Genomic DNA, 22,278 nt, shown 5'->3' on the forward strand with positions numbered 1-22,278 from the left:
CCGCGCCTGCCCTGGGCCCAAAGCTGGGTTGCGAATATCAAGAGTCCCTCGGAACGGACCATGGGTATCTGCCCCTAGGGTTCTCTCCTTAGCTCCCTGAGCACTGCCAGGAATTCTCTCCCATTGTAGACACTCAGCCCTTGGAAGGCCCTGGGCGAAGCGGGCTCCGTGTCCCCGCTTTGTGGCAAGATTGGCACTCTGCGGAACCTGGAGCTTGGAGATACCCTTGCGCCTAACCAGTTGAAGGATTGGGCGCAGCAGCCAAGTGCAGGCCAGACACGCAGCTTCAGGGGCCCCGGGAGACGGCGACTGTACTCCCGCGGCGCAGCCCGCGAGCCCAGCTCCATCGCTGGAGGAAGTCCCTCTCGCTGCCCTGGGAGCACGGACGCGCCCTGGGCGCACGCCCAGGAGGCCTCCTCCCCAGCCCACCGCGACCGTCCTTAGGGTGCAAGGAAGAGCTTGCTGGACACTTCGAGGCTGCCCAGCGCCAGGGAGCAGGAGCCCGGAGTCTCTTTCCTCAGCTGGGAAGCAGGAGTAGCGCTGGCGCGCTGGAGCTGGGAACACAGCGAGCGCCTGACCTTCCTCCTCCTCTTCCTTTCTATCTCCTTCGCAACTTCGGCTCCGGGAAAGGCTCTAACCGCTGTAGGCGCCCTCGACCCTTTTCTTAGAAGGCTGGTGATGGATCTCCTGCTTCTGCCCCCTCCGAGGCACTTGTAGTGCCCTAGCGGCATGTGAGCCTGGCACTGCCCACCTCCACCCTCCGAGCCTGGCAGCATCTCCTGAGTCCCTTTTCTTTCCGCGGTACAAATCGCCAGTATTCCCAGACCGGGAAGAAGGTGGCCCTCGGGCATAGCCCTGCCGTGATGTCTGCGCAAAGCCTGCTCCACAGTGTCTTCTCCTGCTCCTCGCCAGCCTCGGGTGGCTCGGCCTCAGCCCAGGGGTTCTCCAAGAGGAAGCTGCGCCAGACCCGTAGCCTGGACCCAGCCCTGATCGGCGGCAGCGGGGGCGAGGTGGGCGTGGAGGGCGGCTCGCCGGGGGCTACCGGGGGCCGCCTATGCGCCCCATTGTCCCCGGCTGAAGGCCTTGGGCCCCGCTCAGCGTCCTCTTCCAGGGGCCCACACCCCCGAGTCAACCGACTCCCACCCCCTAGACCCCTGTGCTCATCCTTCTCCACTCCAAGCACCCCACAGGAGAAGTCGCCGTCTGGCAGCTTCCACTTTGACTATGAGGTCCCCCTGGGTCGCAGCAGCCTCAAGAAGAGCATGGCCTGGGACCTGCCTTCGGTCCTGGCTGGGCCAGGTAGTGGCCGCAGCGCCATCCTCTGCTCCTCCGGGGGAGGCTCCAACAGCATCTTCGCTTCTCCCAGGAGGTGGCTCCAGCAGAGAAAGTTCCAGTCCCCACCCAACAGCCATGGCCACCCCTACGTCGTGTGGAAGTCCGAGGTAGGGTCTGGTGCCATGGGTCCTCATGGCCCAAGGATGGACACCTGGGAAGCTCTTTCATTTCATCACATTTACAGAGCCAGGGACCCACTGAGGGGTTTCCATGGTGTGGCTGTTTCTCTTTGGCTGGTGAATGGTTCCTGGAAATGGGTCCTAGTGGCCACACGTGTGCCTCTTGTTAGGGCTTCTTGGCTCCGCTTGGAGCAGTGGTGGGAGCTGGAGGAAGACTTGGTGTTCTGCTTTCCTGTTTGCCTGCGGGCCATTCCAAAGGGTCCTCTTAGCTCCTCACCAAAAGTTGATACGTTTAGGAACTCAAATGATCTATTTCTAAGTGGTTTGTAAGGGTTAGATAAAATATGCCTGCCATCTGGTTGTTCCACAGACAATTCAGGAACATTATTTTGGAGGGTGTTGTTGTAGTTCTGTGTGTTTGGGTAGTAGGGGGGAGTAACTACCAAAATTCTCTAGTTTTGGTATTTTCTTCTGAAATTAGAACTCTGTGGTATGGAGTACTAGTTTAATATAGGGAAAAGAATCTCTGGTTAAGGCTCTGAAAAGTATTGGAAACATGCTGAAATTCCCCTAAAGAGAACTAGCAGTTGTCCTCATTTCACTTCTTTTACTTATTTCATTAGTGAAATATATGTGAATCGGGAATCATTAATAAATAAGGTCTCGGAACTCTTGGGTTAGGAAGAATGGAAAAGAGAGCTATTGGGAAACTGGTTGATTGGTACTTGGAAAGCAACACGCTTTTACAAAATAAATAGTAGTTGTTTTTAAAATGAACAGCTCCTGTCTCAGTGCACAAACTCTATAGATTTGCCTTGGATCTGTTTCCATAAAGGAAGGGAGATTCCATTGGTTGTAATTAAATATTCTAAAGTACAGTTAGAATTACAGAAATGAAATGCAATACCATGTAATTGCTGGAGATTTAGACTAAATGAAGGAAACAGAACCAAGAAAAACGTTTGAAAATAACATCCAAAATCATACCTCACTCTGTTAATATAGGATAACTATGAGATTTTGCTTTTAATAAATTGCGTTAGAAAAATCAGCAGTAGTAATCAGAAATATTAGCATCACATACTAATAAAATATTAGTTTAACTGAGTCAAAGTAACAGCTGCTGTTGGGTGGGGAGTATGGATTACAAAAACTAGCAAACATTGCTGATTATTCTGCCCATTTTATTGAGGAAGATAGGCAGGAGAAAGAAGAGTCAATTCAGAGAGCAAGACATTTTCTCCAAACCAGGGAACTCGGCATCAGAAAGACTAAGATATCAAAAATCTAAATATTGAATTTCTCTTGGTCTCTGGAAGGGGCTGGATTCCCGCTGTATATCAGAAGCACGCATTATCAGATTAATCTGTTGGAGTTGAGAGAAAGAGACAGAAATGCAAAAGCAAGCCAAGTTCTTGGATTAGATAGCCATTGACATCACCTTTAAACCTAATTGCATCATTAAGAAAGTTCCCATTTTCTATAGCATCCATACATATTTGGAATGTAATATATATGAGCTGTTTGTCACTGTTATGACCAAAAGGCATTCTATTGTAGATGATCACAACTGGCTAGAAATTATTTTTTTTTTTTGGCCATTAAATCTCATAATCAATGGACAAATATCTGAACTGCAGCTATACTGGTGGCTTTAAACTGTTCTATGAGTATTTGGGCAGTCTGCAAACTTATCTACTGGGACTTTCACCTCTTTACAATGGTTAAAACTAACTACATAGCCATCTAGCAAAAGAACAAAATTTTCTCATAAAGTGTTCATCCGTGTGTGTGTGATCCATTTATCCTTGAGGCAGACATAGAGTGAATCTATAGAATCCTGGCATGAAGATCCAATGCTGATTTTGTTTAGTAGAGGCCCAGATATCCTAAAGTAACCCCTGAGTCTGGAATTTAATGGCCTGGATTACCTTTCAAAGGTTTAATGCCTTGGAACCCTCTCAAAAACCAAGGAAATTCATCTTATTGAGCACTGCTTGTCCTTCTCACTGGCAAGCAAGCCAGGTCCTTTGTCCTAAAAGAGAATTTGTACTAATGATGTCAAAAGTCCGGCAAATGAACACCTTGCATGGCTACTTATGGGCCCTGAGGGCTGAGATCTGGTTCATACAGATTTGATTCTTGTGCCTTTCCTGGTCGTTCTGGCTCAAGGTTTCTCAGCCTCTGCCCTATTGACACTTGTGGCTGAATAATTCTTTGAGCCGGGCTGTCCTGTGCACTGTAGGATGTCTAACTGCATCCTGGGCCTCTACTCACTAGCACTCATCCCCACCAGTGTGACAATGAAAAATGTCTAAAGATACTACCCTAGGTGTCAAAATTGCCCTAGCTGAGAATCACTGTACCAGTGAGTTGCATGTAGCGTCCCATGTTGGCTGTCTAGTGAGTGCCTCAGAAGTGCTTTCAGCTGGCATAATGTTTCCCTGGGGCCTCCATCCAATTTCGAAACTATGTGGATCCCTCTCCATGGACCCTTTAGGGTTTATTCAACTTTTCTGTTTCTCTTCTATTGATTCCGTAGGCAGGCCTGATAATTCACCTTCCTTCAGATGTAGCCAGTGATTGATCACATCCATTTCTACTTAGTTCTTTCAGCAGATTCTCTGGTTTTAAATTTAATGCTGTTACAATGGCTCCCACTCCCAACAGTCTCATAAGTGCCTGCAGCTCTATAACTTATGCTCATTCATAGCTCACAAATGGCCTAAAACCTGGAGGTGTTAGTTGAAATCATCTATGACTCTACTAATATTTCCTTCCTATGTGTTTCAGGATTGCTTTAACAAACTCTGATTCATGGACATGCTGGGTAGAATGTTTGTTGAGTAGAAAAAGGGTAAATGATGCATGATATAACCGGTACATGCTTCTAAACTTGTATTCTTAGCAGCTAAGTTATGTCCCTGATTCTGATCACAGACAAGGTGTCATTCCAACTGTGGGGTTCTCCTAATTTTCTTGGATCAGAGCTGGGATTACGCTCATAGCTGATCTGGAGTTTCCCAACTTTGATAACCCATAATTAAATAGATTTTTCTGTATCTATGACTTCTTTTCTTTATTCATGCCACAAGCACTTATTGAGCACAAGCTTTTCTCTAACTACCAGGAGTGTAGAGAGGCTAAAATATGGTGCCAGCTCTTAAAGAGCTCAGAGTCTACCGAGGAGGATGGATGAATCAACAAATAGGTACAGTGCACAAGGATCACAACACAATGAGAGACAGGGATGGGGGGATGGTGGCGTGATGGTTCACTATACTTTGGGGAGTCTTTGGAAACCTTCACTTGATCTCAAGTAGAGAACAGTTGAGTTTGATCTCAAGGATGACTGCCATTTATAAGAAGAAGGAAAGTGATTCCTTGGTGAAAGAGAAAAGAGCAGACACACCCAGAGGTGTTGGTGATGCCAGTTTCCTACGAAGAGGACTTAGAGGGGCTTAGGAGCAATGCTTTTTTTGAAGGAGAAGGTTAGGACATCTGTGGTTTAATATATGCTGCAACCACATAGATTTTTATGTAGTAAGCTAATGAACGCAGAGATTGGACATGTATTTAGAAGATGACTAACTATGGACATGGATAAAAATGGCAGGAGGGCAAAAGCACATTGTCTACCCTTCAAGGCACCTCTTGGCATTAGATCTGCAGAGAGATGAAACATGTCAAGTGTGTTTGAAGTTAGGAGTTTGGTGCGCCTGGAATATAGGCTGTATCTTGCTCTGTGTTGGATACTAGTACAACAGGTTGGGTAGCATTAATTATGAAGATCACACTGTGCACATCTCAGGAATTTGGACTGTATGTTTTGCAGAGCAGTGTAGTTCAAAACTGGAGGCAACTTTGTCCCCAGGGCACATTTAGAAATGGCTGAGGACAGTTTTGGTTGACACAGCTAGGGATGGTGATGTATTGGTTTTCTATTGCTGCTGTAGCAAATTACCCCAAACTTAGTGGCACAGAGCAAAACAAATTTATTAGCTTACATTTCTGGAGGACAGAAATGAAATGGTCCCTGGGCTGAAGTCAAGGTGTTGGCAGGGCTGTGCCTCCTCTGAGGGCTCTAGGATCTGTATATTTTGCTTTTCCAGTGGCCCAATTTCTTCATTTTCAAAGCTAGCCATGTTGCAATCTCTTTGACTTTCTTCCACATAGCCATTTCTCCCTCTTAAGCACGCTTGTGATAGCATTGGGCTCACTTGAATAATCCAGGATAATCTAATTATTTTAAGGTCAGTTGATTACTAACCTTTAATTCCATCTGCAACCTTATTTTTCTTTTGCCCTGTAACTTAACATATTCACAGGTTCCATAGATTAGGGTATGGATATCTTTGGTGAGACATTATTTCGCCTACTACAGGGGAGGTTCTACTGGCATCTAGTGGTTAGACACCAGCGATGCTGCTGAACACTCTGCCATATATAGGACAGCCCCCACAACAGAGTCATCTGGTCCTCAATGTCAAGAATGCCCAGGCTGAGAAACCCTGTGGTAGAGAAAGGGGGATATTGGTGATTTTTAAAGCATCAGGGTGTAACATGATCAGATATGTGTTTTAGAGAGGTCACTCTGATGTCTGGGAGGGGGGAGGAAGGCATGTGTTGGTAGAGTGAAACAACGGGGAGGATAAATACTCAGAGGAGGTGGGCTTGGGGAAACCATTCCAAGGATCCTATAAATAAATGGGAGTTGGCATATACACATAATACTTCTATATTTCTTACTTTTCCATTTTTAGCAAACTGTTTTCTTGCACTATTGAACTACTTCTAATGAGTTGGTCTCTGTGGACTATTGGTTCTCAACTGGCGGCAAGTTGGCATCCTCAGCACATTTGGCAATACCTGGTGCCATTTTTGATTGCCAGAGCTGAGATGGGGGGATGCTACTGGCGTCTAGTGGGTAGAGGCCTGGGATGCCGTTAATCATCCTACAGTGCATAGAATAGCTTCCCCAACAAATAACTATCCTGCTTGAAATTTCAATAGCACCAGGGTTGAGAAAGCTTGTGTAATATGCTACTTTATACAAGAAACTGGAATCTAGGCTGCTTTCCAGTACCATCTTCCCCCATGCCTCTGTCTTTACTCTTTGCCATTTTCTTCTTCTTTTTGGTATATATCAAACAAGGCTCTGAATTTGGGGGTGGGGAAGCCTTTTCTAAAGGTATTGAGTATAGGAAAAAATACAAGGTATATAAATATATGCATAGGGAAGAATTGACTGATAAATATGTAATGATGGAAACTGGAATTAAAATTTACAACATGATTAGACAGGAATATTCTGATTAAAAATAGAGGCTTTCCCATATCACCCAAGAGGAAGTAATTAGAGTAAGACAGCTTCATAGTGGAAATTGACAAAGGGCATTTTATATGGAATTATATCTGAAATCAGCACAATACCATAAGAATTATAAATTAGGAATACAGTTATTCAACTTTCATTTGCTCTCTTTTGTGTTATCTAGGCTAGAATTTGTTTCTAAGGAAATTTTTAACTTAAATAGAGAATAATGTGGAAACAGCTTCTCAGATAACTTGGCATTGAGCTTCACCTGAATTTTGAGATTTGAGGGTTGGAAAGAGCCAAGTTTAGACTCAGAAAGGATCTTGGGTAGCATCTAGCTGCATCCTCCTTATTTTGCAGTTAAAGAAAGGGACTAAAAGGTTTAAACTCAAACTCAGAGAATGTGCTGAGGGCAGAACCATCCTGAAATCTTTCTTGACTCTTAATATAAACTGCCAAACTTCTGGGGAGAAAATTAAGTGACCAGGAGCACCTTAAATCTTAGTGATCTTTTCCATTCCCATTACTTACTGAGACAGTGTTCTCGAAGGTGCCCAGTTCCAAGATTGTCCTTAGATGTCCTTTCGTGGACTTCTGGGCAGAACTGCTGGCACTGTTCTGCCTACACCCTCCTTTCCCCACCACACACGGAGGAGTCTCAATTCCCTTTTTACTGCTTGCTTCTCCGCATCTAACACCTCTTTCTGCTCTTCTGTGTCTGTGCTTGTCTTTGTCCACTCATCCCTATGGTTCTGCTTTTTTCTCTCTCTAAATCATTCTCCCTTGATGATCTCATTCACTTTTGTGACTTCAGCTATTATCCCTTTCCAGGACACTCCTAACTCTGTGTCTAACTGTGATCTTGCCCATGAGCTCCTCATATTTATTTCTGATTTTCTGCAAGACATTTGCCCACAATGCTCACTGGACTCCTCATGTTCTATATGTTTGAGGCAGAACAGACCAATACCCCCTTCTTCTGAGCACATTTCTTTTCTTTCTTTTTCTTTTTTTTGTAGTTCTTATTCTAGTTGGAGTCACCATTTTCCCACAGGCTTAGTTTACCAGAGATGGCTCGAGATGTCTCCAGTCCCTGCCCCCCCACCCTGCTTTTTTTTCCTCCTGTCTTCAATAAGCTATCAAGTCCCATTGTACTTACTTCTCTGTTCTAGAAAGGATTTGTAGTGGAATGTATCCAAGTTCTTACATCTTTCTCCAGCTGTTCCTTCTCATTGCCACTGCCTGGTTTGGGGCCTTATTTGCTTGGTCACCCTGCCTTCAGTTTCTCTCTCTCCATCTGGCTTACTGGCGTTCTACTCCAAACACATAATTGTAATCATGTTAACTCCCTGAGTAAAAACCAAACCACTTAGCCTGTTATTTCACAGTCCTTTACAATATAATCTTAGCCTACATTCTCCCCTTCCCCCAGGAACTCTGGTCCAGCAAAACCAAACTGGCCACTCAGCCAGGCAGCCATCAAATATTTGTTGAGTGCTGTCTATACCCTTGGCACTGAGGATGTATGTGGAACAATCATGCAGGGCCCCACAACATGCTTACCCTTTGATGAAAGCAATACTTTCAAATAAAGAAGTCCTTGCACTTGTTCAGAATGCTGTGGCAATATGATACAAGGACTCTGGTAAAAAGAACAATGGCCTCAAAAAGATATCCATGTCCTAATCCCCAGAACCTGTAGATACGCTAACTTAAATGGTAAAAGGGAGTTTGCAAATGTGAGTAAAATTAAGGATCTTGAAGTGGAGAGATTATCATGAAATATCTGGGTGAGCTAATGTAATCACAAAAGTCCTTTAAGAGGGAGGCAAGAAGGTCAGAGTTACAGAATGAGATATGAGGATAGAATTATCAAGGGATGGGAGGAGGGCCCGGGAGGCAGAGAGATTTTGAAAATGCTACACTGTGGGCTTTGAAAATGGGGGATGCAGTCTTCAGACAAGGGATGGGGCATTTGAGGGTTGCTCCAGTGAGCATTTCTCTAGAAGCTAGAAAGCACAAGGAAATGGATTCTTGCCTAGAACCTGCAGAAGGAATGCAGTTCTGCTGACATCCTGGTCCTACCCCAGTGAGACTTCTGACCTCCAAAACTGTACATGAATACATGTGTGTTGTCTTAAGCCAGAACTTATGGTAATTTGTTATGGTAGCCATAGGGAACTGATACAAGGATTAAGGAGGTCTGAGACATCTCAACTGAAACCGATGGATGAGGAGGCTTTGGCCAAACAAAAAGAAGGGAGGAAGCATTCCAGCTAGAAGAAGCAGCCTGTAGTTAAGAGGGAATATAGTACAGTAGTCCCCCCTCACCTGTGGTATTACTCTCTAAAGTTTCAGTTATCCACAGTTTGAAAATATTACATGGAAAGTTCCAGAAATAACTCTTCGTATGTTTTTTAATTGCATGCGGTTCTGAGTAGTATGATGAAATTCGGCTCCATCCTGCCTGGGGTACAGGCATCCCTTTGTCCAGCGCATCGACACTATAGATGCTCCCTGCCCTCTAGTCACTTAGTAGCCACCTTGGTTGTCAGATCCACTGTCCTGGTATTACAGTGCTTGTGTTCAAGTTCCCAGTATTTTCCTTAATAATGGCCCTAAAACATATGAGAAGCATTGCTGACCATTTGGATATGCCAAAGAGAAGCTGTAAAGTGCTTTCCTCTAAGTGAAAAGTTGAAAGTTCTTGACTTAATTAGGAAAGAAAAAAATCATATGCTGAGGTTGCTGATATTTACAGTGAGAATGGATCTTCTATCCATGAAATTGTGAAGAACAAAAAATCATGCTAGTTTGCTGAGCAAGAGAGACCAGATTCACATAACTTTTATTACAGTATATTAATTGTTCTATTTTATCTTAGTTATTTATGTTAATCTCTTACTGTACCTAACTTATAATTAAACTTTATCATAGGTATGTATGTATAGGAAAAATCAGTATATATAGGGTTCAGGACTATCTGTGGTCTTAGAAATCCACCGGGGGTCTTAAAATATATCCCTGTAGGATTTAGAGAAAACCAACTGGAACAAAGTATCGGAATGGGAAGATGGCAAACAATGAATCTGTCTGGGCCTTCAGGTTCATGATATAGATTTTATGATTTAATGTAAAGTTTCCCTGCAGAGGGAACCCTTTATTTTTCTCTCCTTCTTATTCTGCTTTTGATCACCTGGTCTTATATCTATCTGAGAAAGCAAGCTCCATTTCTACTTTATGACTCAACCAGATGCCACCATCAGATAAATAAACTTTGACTATGGTATGTATCATGATACATTCAGGATTTGCAGAAATGTGAGCTCAGTTTTCCATAGTGCAACTCGATTCATCCAATCTGGTGCCCTCATAAGGGAAAGTGTATTTCATATCAAAATCCAGTCAATATCCTAGGGAATCTGTGTTCTGACAATGATTCTACAATTCCTGGAGACACACCTTTGAGGCGTGACATCATATTGTATAGTTTACTACATCCTCTCTGAGCCATTGCTTTTAATAAAGGGAGAGACACTGTAACTGTGACTATGTTTCAATAGGGCCAAAGAAGTAGAATGTAATGTGTGAGAAAATGAAATTAGTCATTTGGTTATCTGGTAAAGAATGATGTTTTTAGTATCTATTGGAGAAATACAAATCAAAACCACAGTGAGATATCACTTCATACCCATTAGGGTAGCTATAATAAAAGAGATAATGACAAGTGTTGGCAAGGATGCAGACAAACTAAAACCCATACACTGCTGGTGAGAATGTAATATGGTGCAGCACCTTTACAAAATGCTTTAGCAATTTCTCAATAGTTACAGTTAGAGTTACCCTATGACCCAACAGTTTCATCTCTAGGTACATACAGAAGAGAAGTGAAAACATATCCACACAAAAACCTGTACACGAATGTTCATATCAGCATTATTCATAATAACCAAAATGGTGGTAATGACAAAATGCCCATCCACAGATGAATGGATAAACAAAATGTGGTCTACCCATATAATACAAAATTATTTAGCAATAAAAACATGAAATTCTGGCATGTGCCATAACATGGATCAACCTTGAAAACATTATACTCCGTGAAAGAAGCCAGCTACAAGGGTCCACATATTGTATGATTTCATCTGTATGAAAGGTTCACAATAGGCAAATTCATAGAGACTTAAAGTAGATTAGTGGCTGCCAGAGGCTGCCAGTAGGGAGGGGTAGGGAGTGACTGCTAATGGGCACTGGGTTTCTCTTTGGGATGATGAAAATGTTCTAAAACTAGATAATGGTGATGGTTGCACAACCTGGTGAATATACCAAAAATCAATGAATTATATATTTTAAAATTTTATTTATTTATTTTTAGAGAGAGAGGAAGGGAGGGAGAAAAAGAGGAAGAGAAACATCCATGTGCAAGAGATACATTGATCCATTGCCTCTTGCACGCCCCCACCTGGTGACCTGGCCAGAAACCCTGGCATGTGCTCTGACCCGGAATTGAACTGTCAACCTCTCAGTTTGCAGGCTGGCACTCAATCCACTGAGCCACAGCAGCCAGGGTATGAATTGTACACTTTAAAAGGGTGAACTTTATGATAGGTGAATTTTAATGTCAATTAAAAAATGGCATTTATGACTTTCAGAAAATATATCAATATTGTTGCAACATCATTTTTTCAATAAAACATAAACCTAAATATAGAGGAATGGTTATGTAGTAGGCCCAGACCTAATGTCCATCAGATGTTATTCTGAAAGATGCAACACGGGAGGTTGTAATGACTCTGGCAGATTGAATGGAAGAGTCAACAGCCAGCCTGGGATTTTCTGAGATTGGTTACTGTGGAAATTCTGTGTCCTTATTATTATACTTTGGAAGCAAGAGCAAAGAAGCCATTACAAAGATTGTTTTCAGAATAGTTAGAGACTTTAAAAACTATTTACAATCTTGAAATTGCCTAGCCATATCATACCAGAGCTATTAAGCAGCTGAATATTTTCAAGAGCCATTAGAATTAAAAGCAACTTGAGAAACCACCCAGCAAGTGGTGGGCTGAGGGACCCAAGAGAAGTTTGAGCTTAGAATATCCATATCTTTGGAGAAATTGGAAGTGAATTGAGTTGAGTGGACTATGGATCAAGGAAAATAACATGTTTTTATTTCTGTATTCCTGGACAGCTCATGAAAACAGGCAAATTAATACCACTTACAGGAACTGAAATGTGAATAAACATCAGATCAATTCTCAGCTTGCACTGGCAATAACTTCATCTCTCAGAAGTTGAGAAACTATTAGGCAAGATGGTACTCTGAGAACCAAATGTGGATGGAGAAAGGAAAAGAGAAACCTAAGGTGACAATAGCCATGTCGCCTCGGAGATTATTTAAAAGGCCTCTTCTATAACTAATAATTTTGCCCAGGGAGATCCTGGAATGGGCCATTAGGTTTTCTGGCTTTTGAGCAAGGTATCATTCTGATCAGATTGGAACTTCTGATTGATTCCTCGCTCACTTATTTCAGTTGATGGGCGATGATAATAATGATAAGCAGAACAGCAAGTAGTATTTGTAGAATGCTCACCAGTTTTTTGTTATTACAATTGTGTGGGGTGATAGTATTAATCTTCATTTTGTATATGAGGATACTGAGATTCTGATTAAGAGGTAGGCAGATTTAGTTGGAGAGGAAATGATGTGAATGGGTTAGAGCTAGACTCTGATCCAGACTGTCTGGGTTCAAATCCCAGCTTTGCCGTATGACCTTGAAGAAGTTGCAAAGCATATTTATGCTTCAGTTTCCTCACCTGTCAAATGGGGGTAATTAAAGTGCCTATGTGAAAGGCTTTTTGTGAGGAACTCATGACTTAATTACAATCATGCACCACATAATAGTATTTCAGTCAATGACAGACTGCATATACAATGGTGGTCTCATAAGATTATAATGGAGCTGAAAAATCCCTATCACCTAGTGACATTGTAGCTATCATGTCTCACTATTTAGATATGTTTAGATACACAAATACTTAGCATTGTGTCACAATTGCCTACAGTATTTAGTACAGTAACATGCTGTACAGGTTTGTAGCCTAGGAGCAATAGGCTGTATCATGTACTCCAAGGGTGTAATAGGCTATACCATGTAGGTTTGTGTAAGTGCTCTCTATGATGTTCTCACAATGACAAAATCACCTAACAGCACATTTCTCAGAATGTATCCCCATCATTAAGCAGTGCAGGACTGAACTTGGAAAGTGCCCAGCACGTAGGAAATAGTAAAAGATGCTAAAAAGAGCAAGGTTAAATAAAATGGAAGATTTTCCCAGGTCACACAGCTAGGAGGCAGCAAGGTAAGGCTGAGATTGAAATATTACTTTAGTAAAACAAATATTTATTCCACACATACAGTGTGTGACAGGAACCTTGGTCTTTCCACCATGGCAGTTAAAGAAGGCTTAGGTGATCACCAAGTGAATTGAGTAGACACAACTAAGTTGGACAACAGCAGAAGACAATTGGAAATTTATTTGCAAGTTGTTAAGTAAGGTATATTTTTCATGATAGGCATTGGAGCAACAGCAGGCTTTCACCCCAGGCGTTTTGGCCTAGTGACTTAGAACACAGGAATCTGCAAGACTTGCATTGTGGATTTGGTGTAACCCAAGACATGCCAACAGGCTGAGGGGTAGCCTTTATTCCCACACACTAGTCACAGGAACTTCATTGCATCAGACACTTTTTGTTTGAAGGATATTTAGAATGTTGGAAACTGGATAGCTCCCAGTCCAGCCCTGATTCTCTAGCTGGTACACGGCATTGTACGTACCCCCCTCATGCTTGGTGTTCTTCTCACTTCCTCATGCTACTTCATGCCACTACTATCATGTGCAATCAAGCTGACTGTTTTTCATGGCTCATTTCATTGACATCTTTTCAAGGTAACAACGGAGCATCACTAAGTTGAGACGATACTATTTACACTCAATTTTTTTTTGTATAAAATCTAACTAACGCCCATGAACATTTCTAGAGTGACTTCAGCATCCTATTAAAAAACAAAACAGAATATTAGCAGGGAAAGGGCTTTAAAAAGTTTTCTATCTAGTCTGGACTCCATGTGATACTTATATCCTATCTATAACATCCCCAGTCTATGCCCAGCCCCCACAAATGGAGACCTTTACAGTTCTGCCTATGGATTATAATGGATGTGGAAATTTTTCCTGGAATCCTGTTTAAAAAACAGCCTTCCTGGTACATTTATTATGCTACAATAAATTTTGCCTCTCTGGTTATATAGATAATTTCCAACATTGTGTTATCATTGTTGGTAAAGAAGTACGAGTTGGCTTAACTTTCTTACTGAGCATTAACACAAAGTTTGGTCATGTTTTCTCTTTGGCAGGTAAGAATTGTGAATATATCAAACTAGAACTGAAGAATGATTTAAAGTTAAACTACTGACCTAAAGTTATTTTGCAACCTACTTATAGAAATTCAGGATCAGAACTCACTGTCTCCACATTCTCACTGCCAATCAAATGTGTCTGGTTTCCTCCTTTCATGATTTATAAGGGAGCTCAAAGACAGGTGCAGTTTTCATACTACATCATAGAGTATTGCTTTGAGTCTTTCAGCATTCTTCCCCCAAAGAGGCATGTTGAATCTGGATTCTCATCTTAATACATTGTAAATAAATGGTGTTGTTAGAATGTGTTTGTCAAAATGTCAAGAAAATAAATATGAAAGTTGATATGGAGATGGTAAGCAGAGTTGAAGGTCAAGAAGTGTGATATGAGTCTCAGACTAACTTCAGAAGCTCTGAGTCATGAACTCAGTAAATATATGTTTGTTCTGCTGAAATGGCAACATTTTAACTTTTAAATTTATGATTAAATTGGAAATATATTACTTTTTCTCATATAACTGAGAGTATGATGTTAAAAATCAGTAAAGTGTTAAGGAAATGATCAAATATTTGGGCTCTTGTTGAGGGTTCTTTTAGTTGAAATAGTTTATTCAGAGTTACTAGTTTTAAAAAGATGAAATAGTTTATTTTTCTTTGCAATATTATTCTCAGTTTTGGTTCTCCCTTGGGGGAGCTAGATGCAGAAAAGTCAACAGGTCCTGATTATCTAGTTTGCATTTCTTCATCTTGAACTATCCCTTTTACATAAAATGCTTAAAATTCTGCTAAGGTGTTTCAGTCTCCTTATAAGGTATCATTTCTAATTTATATAAAGATATGGTAGGTGTAGCTGATGTAAACATTTATTCAAATCTAAAACTGTTCTAAAGAAGTAAAGTTGTTTTTTACAGTTCATTGAGTAAGAAAGTTGAATGGTCAAGAAGAAAATTAATTTGGTATAACTACAAAGATTCCCTTTAAGCCATTAATTAAATGTTTCTATGTAATATTTTTACAATGCAGAAAGGTTAATTTTTTCTTTTATTTGGCAAAATTTCTTGCAGAGTTTTATATCACAAACTTAGTGTAATCTCTCTTTCTGTCTATATATTTATACACACAGTTTTTAACTTCATAACATTTTGCTTTAGAAATAAAAATGAATGTTTGGTTATTACCATGTATAATTGGAGCGATGTGGATAAATTGTTTTTGTGAAAATATAAGCTTTTAAAACTCCATGAAACAATGTAGGAGAGGGAAAAGCTCTGTGTCTTAGTTTGGGAGGTGATCCCAGGAAACAGGAATGGAGAATAAGGGAGAATGAAATGCTATTGTAAGGTTGTGTCGTGGGTGTCACAGCTGTGGACAAAGGGGTGACCAAGGTCCCACAAGGACCACTGGAAAACATATAGAATGCCTCTCAGGGTGATCTACCTCTGTTTTAATGATCTGTTACTTCATAACACCCCCTTCCACCCACCCCTGCCATGCAAGCTTACTGTTAGTATGATACTACGGGTCACAAATTAGATCAGGACTTAGCTGGGTGGCAGTTCTGTTCCACGTGACATCAACTAGGCTCATTTACTTGGTTGCCTTCAGCTGGTGTCTGGGAAGTCTGGTAAATTCAGGATGTCTTCACTTACATGCCTGGTGCCTCAGTGTTCCTTCATGTTGCCCTTCTCAATAGCTAGCTTGGGCTTCCTCGCTGCATGGTAATCTCATGGTATTTGATCAAAAGGAGTCACAGGGTCAGCTAGGATTCAAGGACAAGGAAAATAGATTCCATCTCCTGATGGGAGAAGCAACAAAAAAAGATTTTGGCCTGCTTTAATTTGTGAAAAAGTGGGGATCTGGAAAATGTCTCCATTGGTTTTCATCCTCCATTGGTTGAGACTCCTTTCAGGGTTTTTAACTACCTTGTAATTTCCTACACATGATTGAGTGTTCACTAGAGATAGATCACTAGCAGCACAAGGTCAGTGTGAGCTTGCCCAGAACTTGCCAGGACAGTTTCAGCTGAACTCAAAATTTTTAGTACAAGCTCAAGGGGAGGAGCATTTAGAATCAGTCGCCCAAAATCTGAGCTAATTAAAAGCATAACTGAAGGAAAATATGACCATAAATTTTGGAGGTATCTAAGCCTGGGATCAAATCCCAGGACTAGTACTTACGAGGTATGAATTTCAGCTTCTTCATCTTTAAGAGGACTATAATTGGGTTCACTTTGTAGGAGGTTGAGAAATCAGTTGGTGAGTGTACCCAGGACCCATGAGCTGTAAGCTTAAGCAGGAGTGCCTAAAGATACAATTTTGGGCTTTTAAAACTATAAGAAAAGTATGCACTAGTTGTGGAATTATAATACACTATAGTTTTCCCTTTACATTTTAGCTTTTAAGATTTGTGCACAATATTTTAAATTGTATCAAAAACAATGCAATTTTATTTCTGTTAAATGCATATACCCATGGGTAAATGGCAAAAAGTCCCCTTTCCTTTCTGCATTATATTCAGAGTTTGAGGGAAAAAAGTGAAGTAAAATATCCATCTGGTCCTTTAGTAGTTGTTCATTAGATGAGAGTTATTATATCAACTTATCTACTGCCCTTAGGGAATTTGTACACATTGTTCAATTGTCAATAACTGTAGCTCAGGTAACCCCCATTGGCTATAAGAGTATCATTGGACAAGGTTACTTGTTCTTAGAACCTTTTGGTCTACTCCATAGAGATCCTTCCAAATGACTGGACGTTGGTACAACATAGAGCAACACAAACAGGTATCTCTGGTTTAGAACTAGCATTTCTAAAGCTTAGAGGCAAGGGGTTTCAAGTGAACAAATTTAATTTTTGCTATCATCAGTTGATAATGATAATCTATATCAGCTACTGAAGTATTATGTATCACTCTTACCAATTAATGCACTCATTCATTCATCAAACAATGAAGCATAACTTAAATGTCAAACTCTGGGTGTAGCAAGGTAATAATTATAATAACTGATATTATTGAATGCTTGCATTGACTAGTTGTTCCACCAAATGCTTTAAATGGCAGTGGACCATTAAAGTTTCACAATAACCCAAGGAAGTCCAAAGCCAGTCCATCTCAGAGAACTCCACCCAGAAAAGTAAATACATATGGCTTGTTCTGAAAGTCCCCAGTCTAGAGCAGTGATTTTTGACCAGTGTGCTGCGGCATCCTGGTGTGCAATGAGAATTTTTAACATATGCAGTACCTGACTATTTAATCAGGGACACTGACATCTTTTCCCTTAGGTTATCAAATAAAAAAATGACAACAGTCAACATGACAATAGCCACCCATTGTGAATGCCCTGTCTTGAACCATAAATATATAGGTCCTATAATAGAGTTACATTCTATTGGTCACATCACCTAATAAGGTTGGGTTTGGTTGGTTAATTCTTATTATACAAATATACATACCAGATTTTTTAAAGAGTCACTTTGGAGCAAAAATAGCGGGTAATTATTATTAATTGTTATTATTATTATTGTTATTTTGTAAATCAATTAAATTAACATTTTTTGTCAGGTCAGCAAAAAATACAATATAGTTTTTGGTGTGCCACAGAATTTTAGTAATTAGTTTATGTGTGCCATGAGATGAGAAAGGTTGAAAATTACTGGTCTAGAGAGATATATAATAATCATAATAGTAGCTAATAATTATTGAGCATTTACCTGGGTCAAACACTCTTAGAATTACTTGTGTGAATTTATTTAGTTCTCATGTATCAACTGTAGGAGTTATTATTAGCCCCATTTTCTGGACAAGGAAACTCAGGCACAGAGAATTAAGTAATTTGCTTAAGGTTACACAACTGGTAAGGGATTGGGCCAGGATTTGAATCCATTCAGATAACCTGGTTTTAGATCTTTTGCTTATAACCATCATTCTATATAGGCTAGATTTAGTGCCTTATCTGAGCTAAAACAGAGGTTTGTAGAAGGGGCTCTAAGAATGGATAAGAGGGAAAGCCAAACTTTGCCTGGGGAAAATGACTTTTGAGGTCAGTTTTAGAAAAAAGAGTATGTTGGGGAGCAAGGACGGAGGAAGGCAAGAAGAAGAAACAGAATGAGCAAAGGCATGGAAGAATTAATAAGCAAGGCATAGTCCAGAAACTAAAAGCCTTCTGATGTGATTGGAAGATGGGTCACGAATTCTGGAATTGTTTCATATATGAGTGAATCTCATGCCCAACCAGCTATTAAGATCCAAAGAATAAGACAAACCATAAATATGTAATAACTTGTAAGCTTTTTATTTTGAAATTATTTTAGATTTACAGAAGAGTGGCATAGATAGTATATATAGAGCATTCCCGTATACCCTTCATCCAGCTTCCCCTAATGTTAATATCTTATGTAACCATGGTATATTCTGAAAACTAAAAAATAAACCTTGGTAACAGGTTTGTTGCCAAGGTAATCTTGACGAGATCTTTAAATGCAGGACTTCTAACTGAAATACAGAATTTACTTGGAGTCACTAGTTTTCTCACTTATGCCCTTTTTCAATTCCGTAATCCCATTCAGGACCCCACATTGTATTTAGTTAGCATGGCTTCTTAGTCTCCTTCAACCAGTCTTACTTTGAAAATGAGCTTGACATCCCTGGTATAGGTGCTTGGAATCTTGAGGTATTTTGAACTGACTTTTCTTGTTTGTAGAATATTCCTCAGTTTTGGTTTATCTGATGTTTTCTCCTCATTAAAATGGGGTAATGGGAAGAATGCATGTGATATCATTTGAATGCCAAGTGTCACTGTAATCTACAGTAGTAAAATAGGCTATGTTTGTTAATGGTGATACTTTTCTTACAGTCAGCCCCATTCCCCTGTCCTGTCTGCATTGTAGCATGGCTATATGCTTGTTGGGCAGATGCAACATTGAGGTTATACACTGTGGCTAAGGGAGTTAAGAAAGCCACCTTGTAATGGTGACCTCACTAGCAACCAATTGACTTGATTGGCCTTTCAGTCATATACTCTCTCTGTAATTTGGATTTGTTCACCCTTCTTCTCCTTCACATGGATGAAAGATGGTGAAGGAATTAACCAAAGAACATTTATGCAAGACCATGGACACAGACAACAATATAGGGATTGACTGAGGGAGGGGAGAGTATGGGGCTGGGTGGAGGTGGGAAAAAAAGAAAAAGAGGGAACAACTGTAATGGCATAAACAATAAAAATAAAATGAAAGATAGAAAGAAAGAAAGAAAAAGAAAGGAAGGAAGGAAGGAAGGAAGGAAGGAAGGAAGGAAGGAAGAAAAGAAAACCCTCTCATAGGGTCCTGCTTTGTCTGCCCTTTTTGCCACCCTCAGCCATAACAAGTATTTCTTGGGGTGCTACATTTGTTGGTATGTGAGGCTGGGAGAAACTGAAGATCAAAATGCTCTTTGCCATTCCCCTATCAGAGAGGGAAGGAAGAACTGGGCTTTGAGTAAATATTCATTTACATCAGCAGCATTCCTTTGCACTCATTCGATGCTTACTTCTCTCTTGTTAACAGTGCTAGAATAAACACATAATTCTACCAAAATATTAGCAGTGTGTGCTGTTTTCTTTCACTTGCCAAGATTGTTTTATAATAAATACCATTGGAAAAAATACAATTGGCTAGCATCCTCAGCCGTTGCATTATATTAGAGGACAAAGTATGGATTTAGGAGGTGCTTTGCAAAAGAAGCTAAATATGCTTGGTTTTTACTGAATTCTTTGAATATGCTGATCTTGATTTTGAGCTTGATTTTAACTTAAAATATTTTTCTTGGTTGACAAAAATGATGCCATTATTTCCTGTGATACTCACTAGTTAAATATCTTTTAGAAGGTAAATCTGACATAAGGTTTCTTTTAAAACTGGCGGTATAGGTGTTTGTAATGTGCTTTCGTGGTGGAAATGTATAGATTATATTGGATATTCATGTTTGTCAAAAATAATTTTAGTCAAATTGAAGCAATGGGTTTTCTCAACAAATTTGTTCACTTGGCTAATACTGTGTCTTCATTTCAGCTGTCACTTCAGGCTTGCTCAGGCTTGTACTCATGGTGGATGCAGAGCTGTAGGAGAGGTAGAAGAGGTAGATGCTCCAAAGCCCCTGATCATTTCTGCTTTCTTCTGTTGGTCAATTCACAGGCCAGGCCAGATTCAAAGGATCAATAGACTCTACCTATTAATGGAAAGTTCTGTCACATTGCAAGTGGCCAATTCCCGATCAGTCTACAGGTGTGTGTACATTCAAAGGGTCGAATGTAATTTCAACTCCTTAACAGTTAAGAAGTTGTTACATTTACATAGTCCTAAAATTGTTTTGGCCCTTTGAGGGCAACTGCGAGGCTGATGTGGCCCCCGGTGAAAATGAGCTTGACATCCCTGGCATAGGTGCTTGGAATCTTGAGGTATTTTGAACTGATTGTATAAATTCTGCTGCTTCTTTTGAAAATGCACTGCATATAAAAAATGAAAACATATATTTAATGTTGAATATATGGTATATTGCTTGGTATTACTATGCATACATGGTGAGTTGGAAAAGATGAAATGGTTCTGTGCTTGTGAACTGAAAATGAATAAAGCAAAGGGTAAAGTTTTAAACTATTCATTGGTCTGTCAAGCAATGTAGGAAAAGTCTGGATATTTGTTATTTTTTTAAATGGCATTTTTCTATAGGGAGAAAAGTATAGTGAGAAAAAAAGATGAGAAAGCAAGTGATGTCAAGCTTTTGCCAGAATGATATGATTGATAATTACCTGCAGCTGAGCAGAAACCACATGGGCATGCTTAGAATTTGCTTAAGCAGTTTCTAGGCTTTTCTCCCTGCAGGCTGTTAACATTCTTTTGCCTAAGAGCACTTGAACAGGAGAATATTATATTGCCTTTTTAAAATTATGAAGTCTATTCAGGCATGCAGAATGTAGGTTTTGCTGAGGTGCTGCAAATACGGGTTGTAGAAATATTTGTAATGTACATATCAGTTTATTCACATAATTTACATGCATGCTTCCTACATTTTTATTTTTGTATGAAGTTTTTCAATGTCTGCATGACTGAATTTATTGTATCGTCTGTTACTTTATCAAGATGTGACATGTGGTATAACCTTTTTAAGGCAGAAAGTAACTATTCAGCATATCACAACTAAAAGGTTCTTCTCCTTGGAGCTACTTGCCACACTGGTTTGCATGCCAAGTCCCAGGCTGCTGTTGCTGAAGAACAAAATAAATGGCTTTGGAAGAAGTTTTCTCCCATTTGGGCAATCTTCTTGAAACCACATAGGCCCCCTTCTTTCATTTGAGGGGATAGACTTTACTGTCCCGTCTCTCTTTGTGTATAGTTTTGGTAAGTCCTCGTCACTGTTAATTAAGGGGGCTGCTGATTTGACAGATGTGGTGGATATCAAAGTGAGGCAGAATCTGATTTTTATGCTGTGACCCTGTGTGAAATCAGATGATTAGGTGACTGTTTGTACCAAGGACAAGTCTTCTCCCTGTACTTTCTCCTCGTTACCAACCAGGAAAACAATGGATCCATCAGTCCATCTAATAGCAAGTTATTTGTCAAGCATCCATGACTTTGTCACTGTCCAAAATCTTGTGATGTAAAGATGCCCAAGTTTCATACAGCTTACTATTCTGGTTGGATAGTGCACAGGAAAAAAATAGAGAATAACACAGAAGTATTATTAGGGCAAAACTCTACTAGGATGCCTGATAATTCCATCTAAATAGAGGAGGGAGAATTTGGGATGCTTGGGAATGATCAAAGAAGATGTCATAGAAGGGGGGATGCTGAGCTGCCTTTGGAAGTAGATAGAGTGAGAATATATAAAGAGGAGACTCTTCCAAGCATTCGAGGTTTGGGAAGAAAGATGAACAGTAGCTCTGAGAAAGGAGCAGCCTAAATAACAGTTCCAAAGAAGAAGCAATCACTGTGCACATGAGAGTACAACTGGAGTCCGAGTAATAGGGTAAAACAGCAAACCAGAAAGCATTTTCAAGCATTTGAGCAAACCTCTTATTTTCTTGCGATGTCCTTGTCTTCCCTCATTGCATACT

At 40.4% G+C, this 22,278-nt stretch overlaps 1 protein-coding gene across 1 annotated transcript in view; it reads left to right on the forward strand.

Moving 5' to 3' along the window:
- The first annotated feature begins 288 nt into the window (after nucleotides 1-288).
- The window catches only part of ARHGAP6 (Rho GTPase activating protein 6), a 462,552-nt gene continuing 440,562 nt past the window's right edge, over nucleotides 289-22,278 (forward strand). Inside the window, exon 1 of the mRNA XM_045856110.1 lies at nucleotides 289-1,442. Within this exon, the coding sequence (XP_045712066.1) occupies nucleotides 864-1,442 (579 nt within the window). The 5' untranslated portion in view covers nucleotides 289-863. The remainder of the gene's footprint in view (nucleotides 1,443-22,278) is intronic.

Source organism: Phyllostomus hastatus, unplaced genomic scaffold (genome assembly GCF_019186645.2).
Source record: "Phyllostomus hastatus isolate PE091 unplaced genomic scaffold, TTU_PhHast_1.1 phas_scaffold_12, whole genome shotgun sequence".
Taxonomy (NCBI): Eukaryota; Metazoa; Chordata; class Mammalia; order Chiroptera; family Phyllostomidae; genus Phyllostomus; species Phyllostomus hastatus.